Genomic DNA, 19,616 nt, shown 5'->3' on the forward strand with positions numbered 1-19,616 from the left:
TGATTAATTTCTTGGTTGCTCGCAGGCACGGTACGATGATTCATTCAATCTCTCCTCTCTCTTTTCATTAGTTCGCATGCTTGGTCAGTTGGTCTTGGTTGATTCTTTTCTGTTGTTTTCCGTTTTTGATGTGCTGCTTTCCTACCGTGATTCCGATACCGTTTCCCGCAAAATTCCGTTTGCTCGGCTACTGTTAAATGAAATCTCCCGGTTCTAATCTTCTATACCTTTTTAATTTTTAGTTTCATTCTAGGGTTTTACTGAATCTCTTGGGTTGGCGCCAATTTGCTTTCCCTCTATTTTTGTTACTTTCTTCCCACGACCAACAGCATCGTTCGTATCTTTCGAGAATTTCCCCCAAAAATCTCATCTTTATCATATTATTCGTAAATGAAGGCTATTCCTGTTTTGGTGGATCACTCCCGTTTCTCTTTTTCGTTACAGTGGCCTGGTGAATTGGCCATTGCCTTTTGAAGATTTTGGTTCAAGTTACGCAGTGCCAGATAAATAAGGTCAACTATTTTTGGGCTGAAGGATGAAGCGTAAACGAGGGAACAAGAAAAGCAAGCGTAAAGGAGTAGGAGGGGGTATTGAAGGAGCTGGAAAGGAAGCGGCCTCTTTAGTTACCGAAGATAATTCGGGTTTGGAGGAGTTCGATAATGACAACAAGTCTGACTCTGCAATGGATGTCGAAGTCGACACGCCTTCGTCAACGGGAACTGACCATCTCAATGTTGCAAATGTTAATCCTGATGATTCGATTGACAAGGCTGCAGGGAAATCATCAGTTGGACGTGTTAAAGTGAAGCTCAGGACGTCAAAAATGATGGACGCTCAGATTAATTCTTCCGATGCGCCAACTCAAAGTGATACTGATAAGAGCAGTCTGCAAATGGGCTTAGAAAAGCATAGCGTGGTTTCCGACAAAATGGAAGATAGTGCCAACTCATTGCCCGAAAAGGAATCTGCTTTTTCTGGGACAGCATCCAAAAAAATTGGAAGCATAAAGATCAAGTCTTCCAAGAGCTTCGGAGCAGGTAATAATTCGACAAGTAATGCATCAAAGGCACAGGCTGGTAATCGGATGCCTCAACAGGATTCTCGACCTAATAAAACAGAGTTGGATACTGCTCTCACGGTATGTGGTCCTTACAGAAGCTTTCTTCGTCTTTTCTTTTTTCTTTTCCCTTTTTAATTAAGAAACTCAATTTCAATGTCGAGAAGAGTAGGTACAAATAGGATAGATTAACTATCCACTTGAAGGACCAAATGAGCTTATGCAAATAGCTCCAAGAACATGTAGAAAGAAAAACTGTAGGTACAAAAAACATGTTAAAGTGTACACCTTGTAGAAGGCAGCCATCTGTTGTACTAAAGCCTGCTTAATGCATATCTTATAACGATCCTTGCTCATATTCAGGTCATAAAGAAGGTAATGAAAATGGATGCAGCTGAGCCATTTAATGTCCCGGTGAATCCCGTTGCTTTGGGGATACCTGTAAGTATGCATTGCTATATTTTTAGTGCTAATTGGATCAGTTTTGTAATTGCATATGTTTGTGTTACTACTGCCATACTGCTTTACAAATCTTTTTTACATTCTTGTCAATCTTTACGTGGGTAGGTCAGTGGACTGGAGCTATGGCTGTGTAATTATAAGCACTTTTTCACAGAGGTTCTAGCTTGCAAATAGTGATACTTTTCTGAATGTTTTTTCTCCCTAAATTGCAACTATTAAATCAAATAAATAGCTTGACTGCCTTGGAAATTTCTGGATTGATGAGTTCTCGCTGCACACTTAGCTGCAGTGGAAAAAGTATGGTAGGGAAGATTAGGATAAGGAACTCCACACTCCACAGGTCTCTAGTTTTCCAAGTTTTGCATATTGACCCAAGTTATATTAGTGGATAGCTAAGCTAACCATTCTCTGCTATGGTCGACATCATTTATAGCTTGAATGGCTGTTTATATTGCAATTTTATGCATTTACATTTGACTGGTCGCTTGTATTTGTTCTGGCATCATCTAAATAATTTATATCCTCTTTATATTTTGTTGAAGAAAAAATTTTACTCTGCAACCATGCATATTATTTTATCGCAAGTGTTGTTCCCCTTCTTTATTCTCTTTAAAGAATTTTTTTCGGTTCTAGGATTATTTTGATGTGATAGATACACCAATGGATTTTGGGACGATATGCAGCAATCTTGAGAATGGTGATAAGTATATGAATTCAGAGGATGTTTTCAAGGATGTGCAATACATCTGGGAGAACTGCTACAGGTATAATAATAAAGGTGACTACATCTTGGATCTTATGAGGAGGGTGAAGAAAAACTTCTCGAAATATTGGACTGCTGCTGGATTGTACAATGGGCAAGGTACAGCAACCAATGGTGAGAGTTTGGTCATCGTATTGGGGTCATGTCATTGATTGGTATTGAACTAAAATTACTACACTCCTTAGCTCTTGCTGACTAGGTGGAAGTGAATTTATTATTTTGTATTTTTGGTGATAAAATGAACTTTTCATATGTATAAATGATTTTGCATTCTTTTGGCACAGATATGACTTCCTGCAGAGATATGTATCCATGTAAAAATGTGTGTTGTCAATTAGCATCAGAAACGGTTCTGACTCCTGATTTTTCCCCTTTTAATGCATTGTCTTTTTTGTACAAGAATATTTATGTCTAAAATTGCATCCCACTTGAAAACTGTGGTTGAGGGATTCTTTTTTTTTTTTTTTTTTGGTAAGAGGTTGAGGAATTATTTGCTGCATGGAATTTATTTTTTTCTTCTTCCGTATCTCAGGTGTTGATATAACCCAAGAGAATGGTGGACCATCTAGTCAGGTGAAATCTCTGAAAGGTCAGTCAAAACAGAAAACGAAGAAGCGTCATGGGTACGATTCTGAAACTTACATTTATCAGTTCCATCTGATGCAACTTACATGTATGAGTCTCTCTGAATTGCACAGCTTAACAAAATTTTCACCTTTATGTTCATGGTTAGATGATAATGGAACTGCTGGAGTTACTTTGTTGCAATGGAAGTTTCAGGATATAGGATATTCTTAAAACGTGATGGTAGAAGGAAATTGCTGGTTTAGCTACCAAAAACCAATTGATTGTGGTTAATACTTTAACACAAATCCAGCAGTATCTGTTGTGAAGTCTTGCATTGGCATTTGTGTGGGCGTTTCTCTTTGTTTCTTATAATGTTTTTTGAGCATATAACTTCCAAAATGGTATGCTGATTGAAGTGTCTCATTTTTTTGCAGAAGGCGCCATAAATCTGATTGTTTATGTGCAATATGTGTTTTAAAGCGCCGTAGAAAAGAGCGCGAAGAGATTGCTAAAATTACTAAAGACCAAATTGGAGCTGGTAATAACCAAGGGCAAGAGTTTAAGATTGAGGTGACTTTTAGTGCTTACGAATTTATTCAACCTTTCTTGATGTGAAGGAAAACAGGAAGTGTGTTATTTTTCCCAATGCAGTCTTAGAAAAAGAAGAATATACAGTGGAAAATAGAGAAGTACAACAACTATTTATTATAGTAATATTCAAAATCAAATAATAGTTTCATATGGTCCTTTTCCCTTTGAAGATTCCAGTATACGTACAACATTACTAGATGGGTGGGTTTGAGGTAGGATATGTTGTTTCCATTTCTGTTTTAGGTGGTACTTTGTATATGTGGTTATTTTTGCAGAAGCGAATCTAGATTTGGTATCCTTTTTGTTGAGATCACAACAGGGGTTGAAAAGATATATCATATATCCAAGTATATTGGCATCTATCTAGCGATTGCACTGTCAGTATTTAGCAAAAAATTTGATATTGATATTAATGATGCTTGAGCTGCCAAAAATGTCGGATCCACATTTATTGCTGATTGATTACTTTCTGTTTAATTGCAACTGTTTATTTTTTTATCCCTTTGTCAGTCTTTATATCAGGATATTGAATGAATCTCTCATGCTCCATCTGTTTTTTGGGTTAAGGAATCCTTGCGTGTGGACAGTCCTGGCAGCTTGGACTCATCATCAAACGCAGATGATTCAGTAGACAATGAATTAGATGTTGAGGAAGAAACAGGAGACGAGGTGAAAATGGATGTTTCTAAGCAACAGTTTAGCACTCCAGAGGAGAAGCAAGATGAAGGTGAGGAGGAAAAAGATGGAGAAGGAAATGAAACAGAGATGAAGATGGGTGTCGATTCAAAAGGAACTGATCAGTCTGAAAGTAGACCATCCAAATCAACAATGGAGCAATCAGGTGACTCGAAAATGGAGGATGTACTGCCACATGAAGAAGGGCAGCAAGATATTCATGAGTTGGAACATAAGGTATTTTGCCTTCTTTATGTTGGTTGCATAATGACCCATCAAACCGTTGTTTAACTAGGAAAGAAAAGCTTGTTATGTTCCTTTCAGAAATTGGTTGTCTTATTTTATTGATAGTGAACACAGTAACTTCCATTAGACAAAAACAAAGGGAGAGAGAGACCAAGCCAAAGACGTTGGATTACCATAAGTTGTCTCAAATCCCAAATGTCCTATATTTGAAAACTAGAGTTTATAGTTTCTATCCGACTATCCAAGTACAAAAAGAAGGCATGCAGCCTCTCGATTGTAGAGTTGTTAAAATGTTTAGAAGATAAGCTTGGTTTGCATCCATGAAATTGTACAAGACTTTGACGGCACTGACTGTTGCAATGTTTTAATGGCAGGAGGTGGAAGAAAGACGGAAGAAGAAACTAAAGGCATGGGAGGAGTTGAGTAACAAAAATCCGATGCTTTTGGAGTTGTGTGGAGTTGTTTTCCCAGTGAATCCAAGATCCGTGTGGAGAGGACCCCATTCATTGCTTCCGCACCAGCACCAAACTTCTCGCATTAGTTCCATTCACATGGCCATAGACAAATTCATGAAGTAAATTATTGTATCACTCGATGAGAGCATGCCTAAAATTATACTTGATATGGTGTAGCTGTAATTGCCCCGATTTTCTGCCTGGAAATGTATCATCAACTAGTTCATGGTTTTTACCGAGTTATATTTTAACCACACATACTACAGGGGAAGAGAGAAAGTAGTTTTGGATGAATTGGAAGAAAGAAAGCTCATATTGTGTAACATAAATTAATCGGTAGTGATAAGGAAAAATTGTAAGGAATGGAATCCAAAAAAGGATCATGCTTGCGGTGTCAAGTCGTATTTGACATGACCCAGGTAGAGTCCGCATGCAGGAGCCATTGGACTCGCTGAACTCACATTCTTCGCCTCTAAGATTCTTTCTACTGCCAAAAAACGTAAACTATAACAATATTAGCCTACCCCAACTGCCAATGTTCTGTTGTTTATTTGGAATAGAAAAAGAAGTAGAATTATATATAATGAGTTGCTGTCCTACCATCTCCTACTGTTAGATCACCAGTGCCAACCGCTTTAAGAACTCCAACCATCAGTCTCAAGCTCATAAATCTTACAAACAATGAGCCACTTTTTGTTAAGTTTACCTACCTGATGATAGAGAAAGGAGTGTGCTCGTGCTGTCACCGCAAAACAACGATGCCTTTTTCTGATGCCAAATCCAACATCACCTGTTTCACCCTTATTCCCATCAACAATAAAAGACGGGTTATCACGCACTTCACTCTCAATATCTTCTCTGTCTTTGCTTCGTTTTCGTTCCATTAGTGGTGGGAAATTAGGTCTCGAAACCACCTTACAAACGTCTAGTTCATCAAGAGTTCTGGTCGGCGAGTTTGCCTGCACTGTACATCACTTTTATTAACAAGCATTGCCATTGTTAAGCAAAATTTATAACAAGCTGCCTGCAGAAGAAAGACCATAGGATCATAAATACATTTAGTGTTAAGTGACCTGACAACCAGTTGCCCTGAAGGAGCTAAAATCATGATGCCCAACAAGCACTTTGCATGCCTCCTGAATTCATGCATACAAATAATGTTGCATCAGTTCCAGAATTTAATTACAAAAATACATCCTGTCCAGCATTGTGTTGCTATTTGTTTATACGTGCATGGCCCCGATATTTAGTGTCTCGGGCACGTGCCACGCCCGATCCTTCTCAAAGCATGACAAAGCTTCTGGCCCAGAAACTAATCTATAAAAGTAGCTGAAAATATTGCACGAGATATAAAAACACATTACAACACCTATCACATTCAATACTACTAATTCTAAAAATTGTTTTATAAAGCTATGGCCTCCGTAACTGATTATACAATCTAATATGCGACAACAGTATCAGCCCAAGCACAGATGAACAATACTCACGTACGCTCTTGAGCTTTATATCTAGCATGAAAATCATTAGGAACACTTCGAACATCAACTACCGTAACATCACCTTCATGTTTCTGAAATCAAAATCAACACATATATCCTCATTTTCTTCGTCATATGATAAAAACAAAGTAAGACTCAAGCTGGAAAAACAAAGTTCTCTCTCAGGTGCTTGCTCATCTATAGCCCTCGGACTATAGTAATGATAAAAGGGAAGAACTCTCCTTTTCACTGTTCTAACGTGCTTGAAAATTTAAAAAGGAAGATAATATTTACAAATTGGAAAGACCAAATTTAAAAAGACTATTTCACGTAGCCTCGTTGAATTTAAACTGAAGCACAAGATCAAAATGAAAAAATCGAGAGAAGCAGCAGTAGCTCAAAAATGTGATTTGCCCGAGGAAAACCAAACCTGTAAGAAATGATTCACGGCCCTACGAACCACTCGAGGTTCATGAGGTGGTAACTGCATAATAGTTGGGAAAAAGTAATAAGCATTTTTGCAGGAAAGTGAGCAGCATTTCAAACTTGTATCATTATATGTTTTCGAGGATAAGAAAATTTAACCTCAACACTAAGGTCAACGAGTAAACTAATTTTTTTAGGGAAGAATTAATCCTAGTTGAGCCTACATCATAAGTGTACATATGAGAGGGGGTCGGAGGGATGCTGAAAATTTATTATAATGGGACAAACCACTTCTCCAGGCTTTCTTTTGCTTATGCGCTCAACATCAAAGTGACAGACATTTGATAAGGCATGGACTCCAGCATCCTTGATTGATAAAAGAAGGAAGGTCATGACATTAATGGATTACCTAATATACTTGTGTTAGCAAGAAATGTAAACAGAGAGTTCAAAGAAAGCAAAAAAGTATAGTAATACACTTGGTCTTAACAACTACAATAGTAGATGAATATGATGCAGGTCGCAGTTCAGAACTATAATAGTAGATAAAAATATCAGAATTCTCTTTTGCTAGAAACCAGATATTTGCTAGAAACCCAATGTAGCAAACAAGCAGTTCAGTCACGGAGTCCCTTCTACTATGCACACATCATAACAGACAAATAGGAAGCAAGTTCCACTACAGTCGCAGTCTGCTGTGCAGAAGCCATAGAAAACACTTATCCTAAAATAACTCGATGAATTTGTTTTAAAATCCAATGTCGGACAATGAAGGGAAGTCCATGTATCTCAAATCAACATAAGTCCCAGAATTTAACCATTGGAAAGCCAATAGTCAAACTACCAGTTCAATTACACATCCTTCTCTGCACATATCAGAGCTAGTGAGAGGAAAACTATCAGAATACTGAATAACCACAACATAAAAGTCGTGGAACCTTGGGAGAGAATGCCTTCGAAATGCTTTTCTATTTAAAGGAGATTCTATCATCATCTGGTTTAATATTATCCTACGAGTACGCTAAGCAAACTAATAACAGCCATAAAATTTATTTATATATGGAAAAAAGAAAAGAAGATAAACTTACAGTTCTGCTAGAACAAAATACTAAAACTGATTGACCGATAAATTTCTGAAACGCTTCCTGTCAGGTGAAAGGCATTCAGAAATTGTGTAGTGCAAGAGATCGATCCATTGTTAAAAAAAATATAAATCGTTTTTATGAAGACAAAGGCAGAGATAGAACTTGAACTTAAAAGTCCATGGCATCAACGTGACTTGGACCCGATACAAAAGTTTCAAACAGTAAAGATCCCTTCCTAAATGTTACTTGATGCAACATATCAGTATAGATATTTCATATTCCTCGCCAATGATTACTAAAAAATGGTAAATTTCTATCTTCCTGTTGGTCTTCGGGTACGTTGCAATTGCCCAAAACATCTAAGCCAGGTAAAGAGGGCGCAAAGTGTCGTGAAAGAAGGCAAAATGAAGCCCTTTCTCAATGATATGACACAGAAAAATTGTGAGGCCCATTTCAAAGTGATTCCTTGGTTAAGAAAGATAGGCATGGGCAGTGTAAAGAAAAATGGGGAAGGACCTGAAGCACGCCAACCACCGTACGGCAATTGGGCTGCTGCTGAGAGCCATAAAAGCGAGTTCCTATATATTCGACTGCGACAAGGTAGCGTTGGATTCCATGGTTATGGTTCATGGCTTCTGCTTCCTCCTTGTCGCCGGCGAGAACTTGGTCGGTGGTCTTTCCCATCTTCAATGGCCTTTGAGGTGATGAGTCGGAACTAATTTCTAGCCTGTGCTTCAGGTTTTCCGTCATTGATTTTCTTCACAGCCGGTCAAGATTATCTGGTATGTGCCAAGAGTTGAGAAAAAGAGAGGATGCTATACTATATACTATATGGGCTGAATCATCAATGCTGGGTTACTCTCAGTCTCTCAAATCTTCACCTGTCGCATTTAATTTCAATTCTTTTCTCAAATTTGAAGTTGTAATATTTGATATCAGTTTACTTGGTCTAGTTTATACTTTTTGCATCACGTTTAAGGCTATATTTGCTAGTACTCAAAAAAAAAATTTTAAAAAAAAGAGGCTATATTTGCTATTCTTTTGATAATTATACGATGAATTTAGTTGAATGGTTGTTGGAGTCAGGGTTTAGTTATTTCCGAATGTGATGGTATTGCTAATTTTCGAGGAAAAAAAAATGAAGAGTATTAATTTCAACTTATGAATGGAGTTTCTAGTTTTTTGATGTGGCGAATTTTACTAGTAGACTAAAAGTAGTGAGCAAAAATAAAAGTCAAACTCATGCAAATGTTCCCATAATTTTGGCCTTTGCATTATTTCCTTATCATAATTCGAGCATGATTTCGTTTGAGGAATAAGACAGAGACCAAAATGAGAGTCTGCATAATCTACTGGGCACGATCTCACTTTGCAATTTCTCAATAAATTATGCAAGGTAGGAGGGATTTTGATAGGCCTAGGGGGCACAGGTTCCTGAATTTTATAATATATTTTATTGGTTAGATTTTTTAATAATTTTCTCTCTGGCTTAGTAGCTTGAGTATTCTTTATGCCCCTAGCTGCTACAATTTGAATCATGCATTCTCACCATGGTGAGAATCAAACTTAGGCCACGAGGGAGAAAGTGTATGTTCAAGTCACCAAACCAGGAATAATTTTATTTAAGAATACAACAAATAATGTATATATTACAAACTTAAAGGCTTAGAGCTTTGATCGTTTTGACTGTCGACCTGTTGAATGCATTTTACTTTAGACTGAGCGACGTGTCGTCCATCGTCTTGACATGTTCGCTGCGTTCACGTGCTACTGCTTCTGAAAGAAACGTGTGGGCTTGGGCTTCAATTCGGTTAATGTTTTAGAAGCCCAACGCCGTCTACAAAAAAGCCCGGCCCAATTATGTTGTGTAAGAAAACCCTAATCCCTTCCAATCCCTACTCGACAGCAGCCAATCGTAGCCGTCGAGCGATTGGGTATCCTTTATAAAACCCCGCCAACCCATATTCCTAGCCTCAAGCGTTGGCGACGGCGAGGCATTTTCACTGCTCTATTTCCAGTTCCAGGTACATTACTTTCATTACTTTCATTACTTAGATCAGTCAGTGGCCTCGGAGTTTACGCGATCACTCGATTTACTTCTGCCAAACTTTATTCCTTCCATCTCTAACCTCTACTTGCAGGATCTTTTATCTTCTTTATGGATTTCCCACGGCGCCAGATCCGTGGAATTGGTCTCTAACTTTGTGAATTTTAATTTTAAATGTATCGTAATTTTCGTTTTTCTTTTTTTATTTATTGACGACTGTTGTTCCATTTCATGTTTATCCTGTAAATTCCAATATTCCAAACGACACCAAAAATGGCTTCCCCATAAGAAACTACTAGTAATCAGGGGCTGGAGTCTAGAACGGGCTCTTTCACCAAAGACCGTAGATGGGTTTTTTGGATTGAAACACAAATGAGCCTGAGTTTTGGCATTACCTAGTGCCATAGGCCTCTGGTTGGGGGTTATTTTGGTGTCTGCTGGAGCTTGGAACTAGGGTAACATTGAACTTGGACCCTGTTCGTTTTGCCTCTCTTTCCAATTATCGGGTACAATTCATTTTTTTAAAGAGATCATATTATTCTGCTTAAGATACTTATTGTCGTTTGATTTTACATCTACTCATAGGAGCTTTTTCCTTCATCCTGGTGTCAAAATGAAAATCTGTGTTTTTGGCCTTATGTTTCATTCTAATTAATGAAAGTTCTCAACAGAACCTTTAACCCACGGTTATTTCTTGTTTATCTTCTATATGCTTTTGTTATTATTAGAAACGTTCTGTTTTCAGTTCATGCTGGTCGCTAACTATGACTTTGCAGTCATCTTCTATTTGTAGGTTTCTAATTTGTTGAAAAGTAAACAGAAACATTTGTTATATTTTATTATGGTGCACCTCTTAACTTTTGGCCCCTCTGAGATTCTGTTTGCTGGATCAATAAAATGCAATTGAAATTTGTGAGTTTTCAGTTATATTACAACAAAAAGTCAACATGTCTCACCGCAAGTTTGAGCACCCAAGACATGGCTCTCTGGGTTTTCTTCCCAGAAAGAGAGCTTCTCGCCATAGAGGAAAAGGTATCAACAATATTTTTTTGTTGAATCATATTTAGGTTTAATAGTTTGTATCATTGCTTCCTTAAATATAAATAAAAAACGCTTCTTGCCTGGATGTATCAGTTGTAGGTAAGCATTCGGTCTTTAATATACATTAAAGTGATCATTTAAATGCTTTTTTATATTTCCCGTTACTGCTGTAAGTGGTTTTTTGCAACTGCAATTTGACGCCTAGCACTCTAGTCAACTGCACTCTAGTCAATTTGACGCCTTACCGTTGGTTCAATAATGTTTGTTCCTGTATGATTTTTATTTTTGTGTGTTGGAACCTAAATCCCTTGCTATTTTTCTTGTTTATGAGTTGTTGGTGTATGAAGATTCATCAGATATTCTTTGTTGTAAATCTAAATTAATGTTTTTAGTACAAGGTATGTAGTTTTTCGTTCAAGCTAATTTTATTATATATGTAATATGGGTGGGGATTTGTGTTTTGCAGTGAAGGCGTTTCCCAGAGACGATCCATCTAAGCCTTGTAGTTTAACTGCGTTCCTTGGATATAAGGCTGGGATGACCCATATTGTTAGAGAAGTTGAAAAGCCTGGATCAAGTGAGTCTGGTTCAAAGTTATTTAAATCTAACCTATTAAAATAATACCAGATGCAGTAAGCTACTAATCCAAATTGCACCTAGTTACGCAAATTCATTGAAAGCCATTATTGCATTCTGTTGCTATATTTAGTAATTTTGTTTCTACATCCATGTTACCATTGGATTATTAATAATATCCCATAAACTAAATGGTTATATCTTGTCGTATGATTATTTCAGAGCTACACAAGAAAGAAACATGTGAAGCTGTAACAATTATAGAAACGCCACCTATGATTGTTATTGGTATTGTTGGCTATGTCAAAACGCCACGTGGCCTGCGTTCCTTGAAAACTGTCTGGGCTCAGCATTTGAGCGAGGAGGTAAAAAGGAGATTTTACAAGAACTGGTGCAAGTCTAAGAAGAAGGCTTTCACCAAGTACTCCAAGAAGTACGAAACTGAAGACGGGAAGAAGGATATTCAGGCACAGTTCGAGAAATTGAAGAAATACAGCACCGAGATTCGTGTTCTGGCCCATTCCCAAGTAATTTATGCTTCCCTCTCATTTTTATAAATTTTCCACGAAGAGCATCTCGTATACAGTAAGATGACGGCTATATCCCCTCCCATTGACTGTTTTAATCAACCTATTTTTTGAACTATGACAAATTTTTGTTCACATTTGATATTTATACTAGTTTTATATTCCCTATTTAATGAAAAGAATAAGGACATTTTTTCAGATAAGGAAAATGAAAGGACTGAAGCAGAAGAAAGCTCACCTGATGGAGATTAAGGTGAATGGTGGAGATGTTCCTAAGAAGGTTGATTATGCTTATAGTTTATTTGAGAAGCAGATCCCGGTTGATGCAATTTTCCAAAAGGATGAGATGATTGATATCATTGGTGTAACAAAAGGCAAGGGCTATGAAGGTGTGGTGACCCGTTGGGGTGTCACACGCCTCCCCCGCAAGACTCATCGTGGGCTTCGGAAAGTAGCGTGTATTGGAGCTTGGCATCCAGCCAGGGTATCGTTTACTGTTGCTCGAGCAGGACAAAATGGTTATCATCATCGAACAGAGCTGAACAAGAAAATATATAAGATTGGGAAGACCGGCCAAGACTCCTACTCTGCCATGACCGAATTTGATAGGCAAGTTAATCTTTGTCCTCCCCTGCTATGGCTGACTGTTGCATTAGGGGATTATTCTTGAATTTCTTTCTAGTGCGTGATATCCTATTGCTGATGTTTGTGGATATTTATATAGGACTGAGAAGGACATAACTCCAATTGGTGGATTCCCTCATTATGGTGTCGTCAAGGAGGATTACTTGATGATGAAGGGCTGTTGTGCTGGTCCAAAAAAGCGTGTGGTTACGCTGAGGCAGTCTCTGATTAAACAGACATCTAGGGTTGCTATGGAGGAAATCAAATTGAAGTTCATTGACACTTCCTCTAAGTTTGGGCATGGTCGGTTCCAGACAACACAGGAGAAAGCTAGGTTTTACGGACGTCTCAAGGCATAATCTGGCTGCTTTGTCTTCATCATTTTTGCATGTCTTGTTGATGTTTTATTTTAGTTTTATACCTTATGGATAAATGTTAATGTTCTTTTAGACTCTTGAGTATTTTTTTTGTTATGAATCTACTTAATTTTAATTCAAATTTTTAATTGTTGCCCAACGATCCAACCTACGGCCGCTGCAATGATCAGTGTTAGTAGCAAGCTCTGATCCAGGGTAATATTCCCAAAATTCGTTTTACAGACTTGATAGCCAAGCAACGTTTATTAAGGGATGATCAAATTAAAATTGAAAGTTATTATAGAGAGTCTAGAGACCATACCACATTCTTTTTAAAACCTAATGATAGATAGAGATGGCTATAGAAGGTTATCATTTGAATTTTGAGTAATTGGCAGGAGATGCATCTGCAAGAAAATGTTCTTGATTGGTATCTGCGATTGATCCTCAAATATAAATTCAAATCTTTCATTTCATTTCATTTCGTGATAGTGCAAGCATGGTTGACGCACGAGGAAGTTAAGCTGACATTACGACTAGAATTGTTAAGAAAGTAAACAAAGCAACCTAAAACGATTTGTTTTCAAGTTTACATATTATTTGAGAAAATATCCAGTTTTGCACATAACGTAAAACATACACAATCGTAATACTTTGTTACAAACCAAAATTAAATTAAATGAATAATGTTATTGATCGACGTTAGTTTTAGTTTGGATTATTTTAGAGCTTTTTTCTTAGGGGAGAACATAACAGCATTGGGAGTCCGGGACGGCTGTTCCGGTACTTTCTTTCGATTCTTAAAATCTTATTTTCTCCTACACAGGACAACGTAATAGATTTGATATTTTACTGAATCAAAAATCGGCGTACGGTCGGCTTATATATAATGCAACAAGTGATAAGTTGTAAATTCGGAAGTAACTAGGTGATTTTGTATGAATCTCTCCGGATGAACTCGTGTAGACCAGTTATCCATGAATCTCATAAAAATAAAAATCATGAAGTTGAAAATAAAAGAAAAGGTACTCGAGTACCGCAGGAGAGATTCAATTAATACAATGCCGTGCAAATAACTTTCACAACAAACTTCTATAACCATCATGGCCACACAGCAAAATTGGCGTCCAAAAAAGCAACAAATGTATCTCTCTTCGCACACAAACTTCTCCCTCGGTTCTGAACTCCACTCCAGATTCAAATCTTGATGTTGAAGTAATCGGGGTCAAAATGATGCAGTCTTACATATCCATCTTCACCTCCACTTGAAAAACTACAAGAAAACCACATCCATAAGCATCATCCAATAATATTTATCTAATCAATGGTTTGCTTTCACATTCAAGCAGTGCAATGCAATACACCATACCTCTTCCCATCAGGATTGAAAGCCAGAGCATTAATGGGTCCAAAATGACCTTTCACACCTCCGATCTCTTCTTGAAGGATCTATCGGACAAAAGAGAAATATCATACAACCGAATTGACTCAATTCTAAGGTCGGGGGAAAATGAGACAGGAGACCGCACCTTGTCATAAAATTTAGCTTCAAACTTTCCTGCACGATGATCAGTTGTTGTTACTGCTGAGGCATCCTGACCACCACCAAGTACCACCTGAAACCCAAAAAAACAAATATGAGCCAAAAGACCAATTAACAAGCATTATCAATAAAATAATATAGCATAAAAAAATCTACCCCTATCAATAACACCACCATCCACCAATCTCAAACTAAACACATATTATATCGGTCTCAGAAACAGAACTCGGGAGTGGTACATTAGGCAATTTATGTATACATACATGATCAAGAAGTGGAGACATTGCAACTGCATTGACTGGACGTTCTGTCACATATGTTTTGATAAGTGTCAACGTTCTAATATCCCACAGCTACATTTTACAAAAAAGGTTTTATATTAGACCACCAAAATATAAAAAAGATGATAATGAATTTTGATCTATTAGCCAGATAATGGAAATAATGGGGATAAAGAAGAATTAGAGCGCTGTACAGTACCCTTGCAGACTTGTCCAAGGATCCAGTGATAAAATGGGAACCATCAGAGGATTTTGTAAGGGAAGTTATTGTTTTCTTATGGCCCGTCTCCTTCTCTGATTCTTTTAGAAGTTTACCTGTCTGTAGTTCAATTAAACATTAAGTGGACAATAAGCTAGATTCACCAAAAAAACATAAAAAGATTTATTAATAAAATTAAAAGTCACAAACAATAACTAGTTAGATCATTTCATTTAAATTAAGTAACCCCATTAAATTAAGAAGCCCCACCTCTAGGCTTTTGAGACTTACACCTTAAGGATTGCCTCACCAAGCGGCTCCAACTTTAAGACACACCAAGGCTTAAAGTCATTATGGCCTCATGTAATGATTAAAATAATATTAATAATTTATCCAATTCTTCAGAAATATAAAAATTTCTTTGGGTATGGAATGCTAATACATGAATTGTAATAATTCAATCTATTACTGCTTTAACTAACCTACCCTTAAAAAACATTGAAGACAAAATTGTATAAAATAACTCAATCCTTATAAGTGATAATAGTATTGATGTTAATGATGTCTTTTAACTGGAAATTTAAAGGGGTGATTCTTTTTATAATTCCATATAATTATCATGTCTAGCTATACTTGATCCAAAAATTTAGAATTTGAATATATTTTTTTCTAATTAAAATTAAGGCTCATACATTAATTGATTAATAATGCATCTGTCAAAGAAGAGAGATACCATAGAACAGTGATTTTGTGCAAGAGACAATTTCTTTCCTAAGGAAATCTCTAGAAGCCAATTAGACAGAGAGAGACGATGTTCCCCATTTTGATTGTTGTAAAAGCCTAGAACCCCCCATGAGAAGCAAGGATACCACTTTCCTCCAAAGGGCAAGAGTGGAACCACCCATTTAAGGCTCTTCCAAAGAGAAGTTTCTTATAATCCTTCTGACAATTTATCTTCCTTGCTTTGGAAGGTAAAAGTGCAAATAAGACCACATTCTCTGCTCAGCACATCGTGCATGGGTAAGTCAATACCTTAGATCATTATTCAAAGCCAATCTTCCATCTTTTGTAGGACCTCAGTAGTGCTCCCTTCTTTTGTAGGACCTCAGTAGTGCTCCCTAATCAGAGGTGCATTTGAAAACCTTACTCATATCCTTAGGATCTATTAGTTGGCTCAGCTAATACAATTTCACTTCTTTGAGTCCTTTAGCATTTCTTTGGTGCATAGTACAGATTGTAAGACGATGCTAGAGGTGTTGTGTTGTATACTCCCTTTTAATATAATAGGGGAGTTATTTGTTAGTCTTGCTTCTCCACTATTTTGTAGGGTATTTGACTTGAGAGAAATATAGAGGTTTTAGAAGGGTTGATAATCCCAGGTGCGTCTGTTTCTATGGAACTTTTTACAATCATCAGTAAAGTGTTATTCTTTTGGATTCGGGCCCTCTCTACGCTTGGGTTCCTTTTGTCGAGTGCTTTATTTCTATTACATTGTATACTCTTTCATTTTCTCAATTAAAGCTTGGTTTATTATATAAAAGATGCTTCCAATGATTATCACTACTGTCATCAGCATCTTTAAAAGGAATATGTGATAGATAGGGAGGAATGAGATGATAGCTTCAATGGGGTGAATCTACCCCCTTGCAAAGATTTTCTAATCCTTTGATCATGCTTTAAGGAAATTATTTTAACTATCAAATGCCAAAGAAAGGCTTTTCAATGGTTGTTATTGAAAGGAAAGCAAAGGTAAAAAGAGGGCACTCCACAACAACGGAGCAAAAGGAACTTGAAGGAACTCTTTATCCATCATTTTATCAATTTCATGCATCAACTATCTTATCCATATATGAAAGTTGTATATCAAATGTAACTTTTTGACACATGTAATAATTTGAAGTATACTACCACAAGATAAATGAAAGAATGATTCATATTACAATCATGAAAGAAATTCCTTTTTATAGAATCTTGCATTCAAAAAATCAAGCATGTAATAAACAAATATCACTAGAAGCTCATAATTACTAATTTACGAAGATATATATAATAACTTAATACATAGTGAATGTAATATGAAAGATCTAGTGGCCAACATCAAACTACTATAAAAGATTAGTAGCCTAAAAAAATTAATATACTATTTGATAAGCACTCATTTATTGAAAGAACAAAAAACTTTATATACAGAATAAAAAATCATGTAAAACAATAACAGTGATGCTAAAAGACTATAGTAAGCTTACGTATTTCAAGTGGATATTAACACTAGATGTTCTAATCACAAACATTACCTCAGCATCCCAAATGCGAATAACAGCATCTTCTCCTGCACTTATAATGGTCTTATTTAGAGGCCCCCATACAGCTCTATTGATTCTTCCTTGGGGACCCTTGAGAACAAGCACAGAATCGCCAGTCTCTGCAGCACATCATAAATGTTTTAAACATATATCAATCTGTTAGAACCAAAAATAAAGCATCCATTTTAATCCCCTCTTAATTGGAAAGCAATTCTGTCTACATACTAAGCTAAAAACGGGCACTTAAAGCAAAGTAAACTAAGAATGTAAGTCTTTCAATGTTAGGGGTTGAAAGCAAGATCCGAAAGGAAAGAGCTTTGTACTCGAGGATGAGAAACCCATGAAATAGGTTGTATAGAGTTAAATGAATAGAGAAATATCCAATAAACATTTCTTTCAAAACTAGCTAGTAGCAGCCTAAGTCCAATAATTGTCATGTGGAATCAACACTAATAAAGCAGACACAAATTGTGCAGTATTACACAAAGTATATCATCTATCTGATCCTTGTATCTGAATGACTGAGACATTGCTTCTTCCTCAAACCTACTGTAAGTTTATTGTGTGTAAATATGAATGTTAAAAATATGTAAGAAGAAATTCCTTTTACTGAGCAATAAAACAGCTTGCAAGTTAACTGTAACAGGCTCCTCGTCCACCATCAATATTTGTTTCCTCAAAAAGGATAATGTAGATATAAAGAATATTTCATGAAGAATTGCAAACAGAACGTATTCCACGAAATCCCTTACAACGTGTATTATACCACTCAGTGCATGATTGACATGCCAAAATAATGTCACGACATTACACGCCTAGTATTAGAATTAATCCATAAAGAGAAAGAAAAATGCACCTCAAATTGAATGGCATTTTCAAATAAGAATGATAGAACATAGGAACCTGAGAGTGACGTTTATAAAAACCATTGGAAGACTAAAACAATGAAAGGAGAAACACGTCTTACGTTCCGAGGGGTCTCTGGCAATGCATTTAACATGTATAGCAGAAGGCAATTCCATGAAAGGATCAGTGGTAATCACTGCAAGCTTATCACCAACAGAGAAATCAACCGCCCTGGCAGGTGAGTCGAAATTGAAGGAGAAAAGCTGCTGTCCAGTTTGTACATTCCACAGTTTTGCCGTCTGATCAGCACTGCCCGTGATGAGCCGCATTGAATCTCCTGAAATTGATGTACGGCACACAAATGAACGAGCATAAGATAACAATAAGATTCAGAATAAAATCAGAATGTTTAGATTGATTGGTGCAAAAAAATTTAAGAACAGAAACGAAAGATCAACATACTGGCAGAATTTCTAATTTGTATTAAATTGTCCACTGACACTCAATACAAACTAAGTATCTCGAACGACGAAAGATACACAAAAAAAAAAAGTGTAAAGGAGTTTCTATAGTGTGAAGCCAGAATTAAAAAGAGAATCGTACTAGAAACATCGCAGCACCAAACGGCACCATTATGGCCGCGATAAGTCCCCAAGCGCTCGCCGTTATCGGCGAACCAGACGGTAGGGTTGTGGTCCTTGGCGCAGGAGAAGAGGAGGTCGCCATCCCTATTGTATTTGAGGAAAGTCAATGGCCGCTCATGGCCTTTCATCAAGATTGGGCGCATTTTCGTTTAAGCTCGAGGCTAGAAGTTGTTCGAAGAAGGGAAAGAGTGATGGTATCCGTCGTATGGAGAGAAGCAAATTCGCGTAGGTATAGAATAGCCTGATTGACCCACTTTGGATTCGGTTTCGTGCCCAAGTGCCGTTTCACGTCGGTAGGGCTGCCGCTGCCGCTGCTGCACACCAGGAAGACGGTGTTTTAGGGTTAGGGTTTTGTGGACTTGGGCTTGGCTCGGTATTTATTGGGCTGGTTCAGTTATCAGTGCCAGGAGTGTTAGAAAAACTGGACTAGATAAAAAAATCAATCAACCCAACTCAGTCTATCTGGTTTTGGTTGGATTATAAATTTATTTGGATTGAATCGGATTCAAATAAACGAGAACTCTGTGGATTTTTTTTACCGCATAAATAAACATTGACTTGCTGATCTTGATTTAAGGTTAGAAAATATGTAAATAAACGTTTAATATTTACTTTGTTATTTTTGTTATATAATATTTAGAAAATATGTAAATAAATGTTTAATATTTACTTTGTTATTTTTGTTATATAATATTTTGAACATGTGACCAGAATAATCCAAACGGACTCAACCCAAAAATTAAGATTGGTTAGGTCGTGTAATTAATTAATAAGAGTTGTTTGAGTTGAATATATTTACTATTGGAACAGAGTAGAACAGT

General features: G+C 36.8%; 4 protein-coding genes across 10 annotated transcripts; 2 read left to right on the forward strand and 2 right to left on the reverse strand.

Annotated features, from left to right (window-relative positions):
• The first annotated feature begins 35 nt into the window (after nt 1–35).
• LOC111019725 (DNA-binding bromodomain-containing protein) lies at nt 36–5,047 on the forward strand. Of its 2 annotated transcripts, none has more exons than XM_022296146.2 (7): nt 36–1,138; nt 1,421–1,498; nt 2,153–2,396; nt 2,815–2,905; nt 3,284–3,419; nt 4,008–4,352; nt 4,736–5,047. In XM_022296146.2, exons 1-7 carry the CDS (start codon nt 536–538, stop codon nt 4,937–4,939), a joined length of 1,701 nt encoding a protein of 566 aa, XP_022151838.1. In that variant the 5' UTR covers nt 36–535; the 3' UTR covers nt 4,940–5,047. The 2 variants fall into 2 exon arrangements, with proteins under 2 accessions (XP_022151838.1, XP_022151839.1); XM_022296147.2 differs by having other exon boundaries at nt 2,153–2,381.
• A 3-nt stretch (nt 5,048–5,050) lies between these two features.
• On the reverse strand, nt 5,051–8,804 carry LOC111019726 (uncharacterized). 5 transcript variants are annotated; one of them, XM_022296148.2, is made up of 10 exons: nt 8,325–8,804; nt 7,812–7,868; nt 7,012–7,089; nt 6,728–6,781; nt 6,307–6,389; nt 6,046–6,145; nt 5,890–5,952; nt 5,507–5,775; nt 5,417–5,472; nt 5,051–5,303 (listed from the first exon to the last, which is right to left on the reverse strand). In XM_022296148.2, exons 1-10 carry the CDS (start codon nt 8,556–8,558, stop codon nt 5,197–5,199), a joined length of 1,101 nt encoding a protein of 366 aa, XP_022151840.1. In that variant the 5' UTR covers nt 8,559–8,804; the 3' UTR covers nt 5,051–5,196. The 5 variants fall into 5 exon arrangements, 4 of the variants coding, with proteins under 4 accessions (XP_022151840.1, XP_087984505.1, XP_087984506.1 ...); XM_088128379.1 differs by lacking the exon at nt 6,046–6,145 and having other exon boundaries at nt 5,163–5,303; nt 5,417–5,780; nt 5,873–5,952; nt 8,325–8,797; XM_088128380.1 differs by lacking the exon at nt 6,046–6,145 and having other exon boundaries at nt 5,178–5,320; nt 5,417–5,780; nt 5,873–5,952; nt 8,325–8,797.
• Nucleotides 8,805–9,712: 908 nt separating this feature from the next.
• Nucleotides 9,713–13,139, forward strand: LOC111019751 (large ribosomal subunit protein uL3y). Its single transcript, XM_022296203.2, has 6 exons — nt 9,713–9,832; nt 10,780–10,887; nt 11,363–11,473; nt 11,695–11,999; nt 12,199–12,608; nt 12,724–13,139. Exons 2-6 carry the CDS (start codon nt 10,803–10,805, stop codon nt 12,980–12,982), a joined length of 1,170 nt encoding a protein of 389 aa, XP_022151895.1. The 5' UTR covers nt 9,713–9,832; nt 10,780–10,802; the 3' UTR covers nt 12,983–13,139.
• Nucleotides 13,140–13,932: 793 nt separating this feature from the next.
• Nucleotides 13,933–19,143, reverse strand: LOC111019735 (eukaryotic translation initiation factor 3 subunit I). 2 transcript variants are annotated; one of them, XM_022296164.2, is made up of 8 exons: nt 18,755–19,140; nt 18,273–18,488; nt 17,297–17,424; nt 15,003–15,122; nt 14,786–14,875; nt 14,509–14,595; nt 14,349–14,428; nt 13,933–14,252 (listed from the first exon to the last, which is right to left on the reverse strand). In XM_022296164.2, exons 1-8 carry the CDS (start codon nt 18,936–18,938, stop codon nt 14,177–14,179), a joined length of 981 nt encoding a protein of 326 aa, XP_022151856.1. In that variant the 5' UTR covers nt 18,939–19,140; the 3' UTR covers nt 13,933–14,176. The 2 variants fall into 2 exon arrangements, with proteins under 2 accessions (XP_022151856.1, XP_087974076.1); XM_088117950.1 differs by lacking the exon at nt 14,786–14,875 and having other exon boundaries at nt 18,755–19,143.
• Nucleotides 19,144–19,616: the final 473 nt, after the last annotated feature.

Source organism: Momordica charantia (assembly GCF_013281855.1).
Source record: "Momordica charantia cultivar OHB3-1 chromosome 9 unlocalized genomic scaffold, Mcharantia_2.0 BLBB01000009.1, whole genome shotgun sequence".
Lineage (NCBI taxonomy): Eukaryota > Viridiplantae > Streptophyta > Magnoliopsida > Cucurbitales > Cucurbitaceae > Momordica > Momordica charantia.

What these genes read in the sequence shown, in the direction of transcription:
- LOC111019725 (XM_022296146.2), top strand. Translation starts at nt 536, where the DNA reads ATGAAGCGTAAACGAGGGAACAAGAAAAGCAAGCGTAAAGGAGTAGGA. An exon ending in GCAAGGTACAGCAACCAATG is followed by an intron (nt 2,397 to 2,814) that starts GTGAGAGTTTGG and finishes TCCGTATCTCAG; the next exon opens with GTGTTGATATAACCCAAGAG. An exon ending in TTCATGAGTTGGAACATAAG is followed by an intron (nt 4,353 to 4,735) that starts GTATTTTGCCTT and finishes TTTTAATGGCAG; the next exon opens with GAGGTGGAAGAAAGACGGAA.
- LOC111019726 (XM_022296148.2), bottom strand. Translation starts at nt 8,558, where the DNA reads ATGACGGAAAACCTGAAGCACAGGCTAGAAATTAGTTCCGACTCATCA. An exon ending in CGGTGGTTGGCGTGCTTCAG is followed by an intron (nt 7,869 to 8,324) that starts GTCCTTCCCCAT and finishes TTCACCTGACAG; the next exon opens with GAAGCGTTTCAGAAATTTAT. An exon ending in GTAGGTAAACTTAACAAAAA is followed by an intron (nt 5,473 to 5,506) that starts GTGGCTCATTGT and finishes TATGAGCTTGAG; the next exon opens with ACTGATGGTTGGAGTTCTTA.
- LOC111019751 (XM_022296203.2), top strand. Translation starts at nt 10,803, where the DNA reads ATGTCTCACCGCAAGTTTGAGCACCCAAGACATGGCTCTCTGGGTTTT. An exon ending in AGTTGAAAAGCCTGGATCAA is followed by an intron (nt 11,474 to 11,694) that starts GTGAGTCTGGTT and finishes TGATTATTTCAG; the next exon opens with AGCTACACAAGAAAGAAACA. An exon ending in GTGTTCTGGCCCATTCCCAA is followed by an intron (nt 12,000 to 12,198) that starts GTAATTTATGCT and finishes ACATTTTTTCAG; the next exon opens with ATAAGGAAAATGAAAGGACT.
- LOC111019735 (XM_022296164.2), bottom strand. Translation starts at nt 18,938, where the DNA reads ATGCGCCCAATCTTGATGAAAGGCCATGAGCGGCCATTGACTTTCCTC. An exon ending in TTGGTGCTGCGATGTTTCTA is followed by an intron (nt 18,489 to 18,754) that starts GTACGATTCTCT and finishes CATCAATTTCAG; the next exon opens with GAGATTCAATGCGGCTCATC. An exon ending in AAGCTAAATTTTATGACAAG is followed by an intron (nt 14,429 to 14,508) that starts GTGCGGTCTCCT and finishes TTTGTCCGATAG; the next exon opens with ATCCTTCAAGAAGAGATCGG.